We start from the raw sequence: 9116 nt of genomic DNA on the forward strand, positions 1-9116 counted from the left end.
AAATGGAAATATCACCTCCAGCCGGCAGCCTGCAAGCAGAAAACGGACTGGGGCAAGACACCCTATCACTTTGCATTTCTTTTATATATGAGCCACCCAGAAACGGTTAGGTGTTTGCAAAACATTGCAAAAATCCCATATATGAATTTCCAAAGGAAGAGAGTGCAGGGATCTTAGAAAATCTAAAAACTGAGGTGCTTTTCTTTCCTGGGTCGCAGAGAACAGGCCCTGGAGGAATGTGTCCCCACGGACCTTCTGAAACCTTCCCCTTAACAGGAGTTGCAAACACACTGTATATATTTATATCAATAACATATAGGGTAGGCATGTCTGTATGTATTTACCTCATACATATTTCTATAAACTCCAGCGTCTAGAAAGGGTGGGGGTAAATAACACTGAACGGTTAAAATTATGGAGAAGGGATAATAACTGATTACTAATTTGAAAGTAAATAAACAGGTGACTTTTTCAGATCAAATTCCTCCTTGGATCATTACAATAAATATCTCTGAAGGAAGCTCTCTATTTATGTTGTCATTGATTAATTCTTCACTACCTCATTTGATTTCGATTTAGAACGATTTGATTCTAATTTAATTAGCATGTAATTTGGATGTACATAATTACTGTAATTATGACATTCAGGTAAGGCAGCTTTAGGCTGAAAGGCAATTTCAAATTTTCTAGCAACCTACTTTGTACTGGGAAATGGACAAGGACTTTGCGCCCTGCTATCCAAGTAGTAATTAGCACATCTTTGAAATAGGCAGTGCGGCGGGGTTTGTATTAAAACAGCAGATACAAACCCAGCCGAGTTACTCGCTGCAAAGGTGGCTGCGAGTCTCCGGAAACGCATTGCGTTTCCCCGGCTGGAGATCGGGGAGCCCGGCGCCCCGGTGCCTCGGCCGACTCTCGCTGTTGCGGGCGACGGCGCTTTTGCCGCCCTGGGCGCGGAATTTGGAGGTGTAGCTTTTAAGATTAAAATACAATAAAGGCTCAGGGGAAGGGGTGGGCAAGCAAGGAGGGGAAGAAGCCACCGCACGACGTCTGAAGATGAGGGGTGGGGTAGTGGACTGGGAAGAGGAGGGAAAGGGGCGGCGGGGGGAGGGCGATGCACAGACTGGAGAGAAAATTGGTCAACGCCCCCAACTGTTATCCGATTTTAGATTTGGGTTTCAAAGGGGAAAGGTGGGGACAAAAGGGGTCAGTTTCCGCCGGCAGGGAGTGCAGACCCTTCGGGAGGGGTTGGGGCGAGGGGTTTCGGGGCTTCTGGCTGCTTTCGGGGGCCCTGCGCCCCTCCTCCAGGCCCCGGGCTGCTCAGCAGCCCCCAGCACCGGACTCGGAAGGGACAGTGGCCTGGAGGGCGGCGGCAAGACTAAAGGATGCTTCGGCCATCCCCAGTCTGGCTGGTGAAAGCTAAGGAGTCCTTTGCGTTCCTCCCCTTCAAAGGGGAATCTGGGGACCTGGGACGGTCTGGTAGCCTGCTTTAATCAGCTTGGTTCCGATCGGTCCTGGATAGTCCCCGTGGGCCTCGCCGACCGGGCCGTTGAGCCAAGGGCTCGGGGGACTGAGCCCACGGCTGCCTGCCCATCCCGGGGTCCACGTCGCCGCCGACAGCGCCCAGCGTGCTCAGCTCCGAGTTGTTGGAAGAACCTGAAGTTGCCTTGAAAGGCATGTTAAATGCGGCAATTCTAAGACTTGGGCCATGCGGGGCGTTATTTTGTTTTGTTTGGGTATTTCGTTAGCACGTTCCAGAAACGACCGCCTTCCTGGAAGTAGCAATACCGGCCATTGCTAAGTAGTGCCCCTCAAAAGCGAGGCTCGTTCCCCCTCCCCTGGTGCACAAAAACTCGCTTTTCTTTGCTTGCTTCACTGGGTTGCTGCTGCTCGCGGCAAACGCCGGTCTCCCGGCGCTAATAGCGACAAGCCAGGCGGGCAGCGCGGCCTTCCCGGCCCGGAGCTCTAGATGGCGCCAGCGAGCCGCACTCGCCAAGCTCCTCTTAAGGGAATCAAGAGCGACTGTCAAACATAAAAGCAAATCAGAGTTTTCAGTTTTTTTTAATGTGTTAAGAATGTTATTCCTTAAGAAAATTTGTAGCTAAATTATTCTCACTTAAAATAAACACTTAGTATACCAATTACACAAATGGGCGGGATTTATGTGAGATTTACTTCATCTGCATTTTTGTAGTGGGAGAGAGCCTTGGTGAATACAGATAATAGATGCAAATAAGATTAGAGTTAAAATAAATAAAGTTTCCATCTGAATAAAAAGAAATTCAATTTTACGCGACTTGTAACGATTTGACGAAATGTCCAGACACGCCGTTCAGGTGCACAATAATCTCGCCAAAATAATGATGTGTCTCCTGGAGGAAAGAAAATCTCTCTTTTCTTCTCTTTTTCTTTTTCCTCATCAGGTAGGCTCCAGTTCAGTCTACGGGGGCCCAAACAGACCCAGGAAAGGTAACCGCGGGGGGGAGGGTGGGCTTGGGGGCTGGGTGGGCGCAGGGCTGGGGAAAACTTGTTCTCCGCTCCTCCACTGCGCAGGAAGCTACAGAACAGGAAACGCTGGGAGAAACCGGCTGAAACGAAATCGCATTTCCCCTCACCCGGGCCACGCGGGACTCAGAGACCCCGGCTGCGGCCCCAACAGCCCGGCCGCGGTCCCCGCCCGGGTCTGCGCCCGGACCCCTCCCTCGGCCTCGCGCTCCTCCCGGGCCCCGGGCCGGAGCATCCCATGCCGCCCGCCGGAACCCCGAGGTAGCCTTGGGGAGTCGCTGCCCCCTCTCAAGGGGAGACCGAGTTCGTCTCCCCGCTCGTGGGCTCTCCCCTCCCACGCACGCCCTCTCCAATTTGCTCGGCCTCAGCAGGTAGCCACCCGCTCAGGTCCGGGCTTCCCCGCGCCCCCAGGGGCCCCTGGGGCTGAGGGTGCGGAGGCTGGGAGGCCTGGGGTCTGTTTTCGCCTGTCGGTTTGGGCCAGGGAGCAGAGGCCCCGCTTCCTTCGGGTGCGGGTTCCGCGAGCTCTGGTCTCCCGGCTGGACGCTCGGGCCGGGCCACCGCCCGCCGTTCCCGGAGCCGCGGTGATGGACGTCCGCTGACCCTCGGGGCAGAGGCAGCGCGCAGAGGCCTTGATCACTGGGCTGCGGAGGGAGCCGCGCGGGGAGCGGGACCTGCACGGCCAGGCCCTTTGATCTGCCTTTATTATCCACGAGAAACAAAGCTGCCCGGGACAGACGCCCGGGCGCCCTCTTCCTCAGGAAAGCCCACCACACTCTCACCTCCGTGCCGCCGGCCCGCAGTCCCCAAACGCGCCCGGCACCCTCTCTCGGCCTTCTGCGCCGCGGCCCAAAGCCCCCGGAGCAAACGCACCCCTGCCAGCTTCTCCAGAAGACCCGGCCTGACCCAGAAGGCGCGCGGGGGGCTGGGCTGCGAGGTCCCGGTTATGAGCTGTTTGAGCGGGTAGAGAACATGGTCAGAGAGGAAAACTCGAGGAAGAAGAGCGGGGTACCGAGGCTGCGGGGACCGCAAGAACGAGGATAGGGAAGAAACCACGGAACCCCACGCTGCAAAATGCCCCTCTGGGGACCTTAGCTCTATGTTTTATCGCCACTTTGCTACTTGGCTTTTCAGAGCAGAGTTTGCGAGAAAACAATTTGTTGGTTGTTAATAACAATAATTTATTTTTTCTTCCCCCAAAATCAAACCTCCATTCAAGTTCTCAAGATGGACAGTAATAATAATTTCTTAAAAAATTCCACTGGTGCTGACTTTGTTTCCTATTGTGTGGGGGAGCCTTTTCGAAATATTTTTATTCTGTAAATATGTACTTTATTTTCTAAATTAACATTTTCGAATTGCGAAATTATCTCATTTACCAATTTTCTTTTTCGTCTCTCCTTCTCTTCTCCCTCTCTTTTAAACTGGGGCTGTTAAGTTGGTGGTCAGGAGACAAAGAGAGTGAAAATAATTTTCATTTCAATAATTGCCTTCTGGTCAATTTAACTGTGCCTTATTTTGAAAGAGACTGTCTAAATGAGATTCCTGTCCCAAATGTGTTCCCAGGCCTGATCCCAGCCTTTAATTATTCCTGAGTTTTTTTTCTTCAGAATAAGACGCCGCACTGAGTAATCACAAAGAAGTCAGAGAGCATCCTTGAACCTTTTCAGAAGCAGCGCCACTGATATTCAAATAACCTGCGAGGGCCATTTGACGGCGCGGGGACCTAGGCATTTCCAATTCAGTATTTGCATAGATCAGCCGTCTTTGAAAAGGAAAGGAGCAGTTGTCTTCCATAACATTAAAAAGCCTAGTTATCAAATCAAGTGCTTAGTTTGGGGGCTTTTAAAACGTTTACATTTTATCTCAGGTTGCCCTTTACCGTTTGACATGCAAATTTGGTGCAGTTAATTTAGACAATTAAAAAGATCTTCAAGGGAGCTTTGTCACGGAGAATATTTGGAGTTTTCCCCGTGGACCAGCTGAGATAAAGTTGGCCAGAACAAATGATGTCTAGGAGATTAATTAGATATTTGATAAGACATGAATCCCTAATAAGGGAATACAAGGCACAGGGGGCTGCTGTGTGCTCTAAGTCAAAATTAATAACATTTAACAAGATTTTCATTTAGGCATGAAATGTCTTTTCCGGGGTATTGACTCTAGCGATTTATTCCCCTGAGTCACCTCCCAACGTAGAGGGCCTTGGGAGCTAAAAGACTTCTTTTAAAAAGCTTTTTTCCTTTCACAGATTGTTTTTAAATCGCTTCTTAAAAACAAACAAACCCACTGGAGTTTTGTCTGACCCCTCCCGGGAGGTGTAGGCACCTACCCAGTTAAAGCTGCCAAGGATCTTGGTTTTATTTTAGGCGCTCCTAGAGTTTTAAAATGTCACCTTTTGAGAGCTCTCTCATTAAGTAATACAACTACACATTCTTATAACCCAATTTAATTTACACTATTGATATACAAATAAATAATTTTGACTTCTCAAAAACGTATATGTATTATGGCTTTTATAACTCACATAAACCTTACATTACCTAAAACTAACATTAAAGGAATTTTTTCCCAACCAAAAAAAAGTCGACCCACATAAAGGATATTGACAGGGGAACAGGATTAAAAAAAAGGAAGTGTATTGTTCAGAGTCCTTTAATAATACCAAAATGAAAATATGATGTCAAGATTTTCTTCATACAGATAAACGCATTTAATTTCTTTAGATGACCTTAACTTACGTGTTTGTGAGTGAAATGATAACTCAACATCTTAAATATCTTTTACATATATACTGACTTTCACAAAGTGCATCAGAAAATTAAAAAAAAAAAACTCCCTGAATTTCAGGAATTCACCAAAAAAAAAAAAAAAAACCTCTATTCGAATGAACATTTACAAGAAAATAAAAAAGAACACAATCTTTTGAACCCTATTTATACAGATGTTATGAAATACAGAGAAACTGTCACTAGACTTCCAGTTTAATTTCTCACCTTAAGCCTTTTTTGATGCTTCCTTTTTAGGAAAAAAGTCTCATTGTAAGTAGATATCAAGCAGGACTTGGAGCATTTTATATATAATATAATCCACACAAAGGGTCTGTTTTTATAGGTCCCGTTTGTTTTCAAATATTCTGACAGTCCTTTGCAGAGTGGTGGCTTGTTTTTTGAGAAAAGGAAAGAGGAGGGTAGTGGGGGGGGGGGGGCGATGAGGGAGGTGGGAGCGTTTCTGTGTATTGCTCTTCGCTCGAGAAGTTTGTGCGAATGTTGTGTGTGTGTGCGTGTGTGCGTGCGCGCGCGCGCGCGAATGTGCGTGCTTGTGGCTGTAGGTCTCCGGTGTGTGTTCATGTCTGTCTGTGTGCAGTTTTTTAGTGTTGTTTGTGTCGGAGGGTGGTTTGCTTTTGTTCCAGGATCACGAGTTCGATTCTCGTCTGGGCTGGGATAGCAGAGGGGAGCTCCTGGCTTGGCCGGCGAGCAGCGGCCGGGCAGCCGGGTGCTGCTGCACTTCGTGCTGGCCCGGGGGCGTCACTGGAGCCCCCACCCGTCCGTGCCCCGCTCGCTGGCCCTCCGAACCTCTCGCTCGCTCTCGGTGTCTCTACTCGCTCGCTCGCACCTCTCGCCCGGCCTCTAAGAGTCGTTGGGGCCAGACGCGGCTTCCTTGCCTCCCGCCGAGGCCGCCGCCGCCGCCGCCGCCGCCGCTGCAGCCGCCGCCGCAGCCGCCGCCCGGGCGGCACTGACGCCGGAGTCGTGCAGGATGAGGTCAGGGGACTCGGAGCGGGGCGTCTCCAGGTTGCTGGCGTCCGTGTCACTGTCGCTGCCCTTTTTGCCCCCGCCACCCCCGTTGTGCGTCTTAATGTGTTTGCTCAGGTGGTCGCTGCGCATGAAGCGCTTGTTGCACACCGGACAGGCGAAGCGCTTCTCGCCCGTGTGAGTCCGCAGGTGCCGCTGCAGCTCGTCCGAGCGCGTGAAGCGCTTGCCGCAGAAGAGCCAGTTGCACACGAAGGGCCGTTCGCCCGTGTGCCAGCGCAGGTGCGCTTTCAGGTGCGACGTCTTGCCGTACACCTTGCCGCAGCCCGGGATGTGGCAGCTGTGCAGGCCCTTGCGCCGCAGGCTCGCCCCGGCCGGGCCCAGCCGCTCCGCCTCCTGGCAGTTGGGGCAGTCGCAGGTGGCGCGGCCGGAATAGCGGCGGGCTGAGCGCGCCGAGCTCCCCCCGGCGGCGGCGGCCGCGGCGCCCGAGATCATGGCGCTGGCGGCAGCAGCCGCCACCGCGGCGCTGGAGTCCGAGTAGGAGGGCAGCACCGGCTTGAAGCCGTCCTGAGCCAGCAGGTGCTGGCTGGTAGAGAGCAAGTGCGAGGCGGCGGCGGCCGAGGAGCCGAGGCCCGTGGAGCTGAAGGCCGAGTGCGTGAGCGAGCTGAAGTCGGGGTTGTAGGTGCCGAGCTGCGAGTGCAGCGAGGCCTGGGGGGCGCCCGAGTGCAGCGAGCTCTGGAGCCCCCCAGCGGGGTTCTGCACCTCCAGCCACGAGCCCGGGCTGCTGTGCACGTCCCACCACGACGACGCCGCGCCGTTGGTCACCTCGCCCGCCGCCAGCGTCGAGTGGAAGCCTGACTTGTACCACGACTCGTACGGGTGCGCCATGCCCACGCGCGGGTACAGGCCGTCGGCCGCCGTCGTGTGCACCTTGGAGATGAAGGCCGACTGGCCGCCCGCCTCCTGCGGGGACACTCCGGCCGCCGCCGCCGCGGCGGCCGCCGAGTTGGAAAAGAGGCCGCCGTAGTCGCTGCTGAAAGCGGACGACGTGGGGGACGTGGAGGCCAGGCAGAAGGCGCTGTTGGCTGCGCCCGAGCCGCCCGCCAGGCCGCCGGAGCCGCGGCCACCGGTGGCCACGGCGAAGCCCGAGAGGCTGGAGCCGAGGTTGCAGCTGGACGAGGAGCGCTTCCAGGGGTGGAAGCCGCCCTTGGCGAAGGCGCTCGACTCTGGCAGCGTCGTCAGCGGGCTCGTGTTGCCGATCTTGTTGCAGGTCGCCGCCAGCATGGCCAACGGGGTTGTTCCGAAGCGCGGCTCTTCCTAAAGTGGGTGGGGTGAGGGAGGGAGCAAGGAGAAGGAGGGCAGGAAGAAGTGGGAGGAAGACACAAAGTGCACCCGTGAGCAGCCTCGTTTCCCCTCGACTGGTCCCGGGGGGTCGTGGCTCCTGGGCTCGCGCCTCCTCCCCGCGCGCTTGCCAAGGATGCGCCGCGCCCCGCACGGGGCAAGGGCGATCCCAAGGGTGAGGGTCCCGGCGCTGGAAAGTTGTTCTCCGGTGGGGCTACAAATCAAAGATGTCTCGGTTCTCCCCGTCTCAGCCGCTGCAACCCCTGCGCAGGGCCGGACTCGGGTTGCTCGCCTCCCGCTCGCCGTAAGCCCGATCCTCTCATTCAGGCCCCCAAATCGCCCTTCGGGTAAAGCACGGAAGTAAACACATCGACAACAAACACCGGGTGAGGGCGGAGGCGGCCGAAACAGCGGCTCAGGGGCGGGGGAAACTTGGGGCACTCCTCCCAAGGGTGACTACGACTTGACTCTTTTTAATAGAAAACGTTGTTTTAAATGTTTACACTCCCCCCCCCCAAAAAAACCCCTTGATTATGAAAACAAGAATCCGAGGAGAAGGGACCCAGCGATGGATTTCAAAGTCACAGGCGAACTGGGGAGCCACAGAAGTGTAAATGTTTGTTAACGTGACTACACGGACTGAAAAACGATTAAGGCTGTTTTCTGGAAACACACTGTCGCGTAATTGCAACAATCCCCGAAGCAAGGGGGGGGTGGGGTGGGGTATAAATCACCAGGGGAAGAAAAGAAACCTCTAGATTTTCTTTAAAGCCACAAAAAAAAAAAAAAAAAAGGACTAGCTTAACAAATCATTTTCTTACAAAGGCATCTCCTAGGTTTCAATAACTTGGAAAGAATCAGTCCCAGAAATGTGGAAAGTGCTAAAAGGAGCTGAAGCTGCAGCTGCAGTCCGGCAGCAACAGTTTTTCCGGAGCTGCGGACGCGGAGAAGCCATAACGAAAATTTGCTGCAGTTAAAACAAGCAAATGCCTTGTCGCACTTCCGACTTACCCCGAGTATAGACGTGGCCATAGCAGGTCCGTAGGCTGCGCGGCGGGGCCAGGAGCGGGACTGAGCCTGGCGGCTGCTCCGGAAGGCTGCTCCGATCCCGCGCAGCTCCCGCGTCCCCGCGCTCGCGCCGAGCGGACTCCGGGCTCCCGCCGGCTAAACTCAGCCTAAGTGCGAGGAGCACCCGCTTTGAAGTGCCGCTGGCTGCGCCTCTCGCCCAATGAGGGCGCAGGCGGAGCAGACGGGAGCTGCTCCGCAGCCAATCAGACGCGCCGAGGGGCCCAAGCCAGGGCTCCCGGCGCGTGCCAGTCAAGGCGGCTAGCGCTGTGTTGGGGGGGGGGGGGGGGGAGGAGGGGGGGCGCGGGCTAGAGACTGAAGAAATTACAGTGCAATTAAAAATTTACACTCACGCACTAAGCCAGGTTTAAGTAGCGTTGAGACTGAGACACAAGCCCCCCGAACCACCCCGAGATGATGCAAGTTAGGACTGACAGTCCGATTCCACTCCCCACTTGT

At 54.2% G+C, this 9116-nt stretch overlaps 1 protein-coding gene across 1 annotated transcript; it reads right to left on the reverse strand.

The window, feature by feature from the left end:
* Positions 1-5151: 5151 nt before the first annotated feature.
* Positions 5152-8732, reverse strand: SP9 (Sp9 transcription factor). Its single transcript, XM_060621753.2, has 2 exons — positions 8604-8732; positions 5152-7568 (listed from the first exon to the last, which is right to left on the reverse strand). The coding sequence occupies exons 1-2, from the start codon at positions 8622-8624 to the stop codon at positions 6132-6134; spliced, it is 1458 nt and encodes a 485-aa protein (XP_060477736.1). The 5' UTR covers positions 8625-8732; the 3' UTR covers positions 5152-6131.
* Positions 8733-9116: the final 384 nt, after the last annotated feature.

This window comes from Panthera onca, chromosome C1 (genome assembly GCF_046562875.1).
Source record: "Panthera onca isolate mPanOnc1 chromosome C1, mPanOnc1 haplotype 2, whole genome shotgun sequence".
In the NCBI taxonomy this organism is placed as follows: domain Eukaryota; kingdom Metazoa; phylum Chordata; class Mammalia; order Carnivora; family Felidae; genus Panthera; species Panthera onca.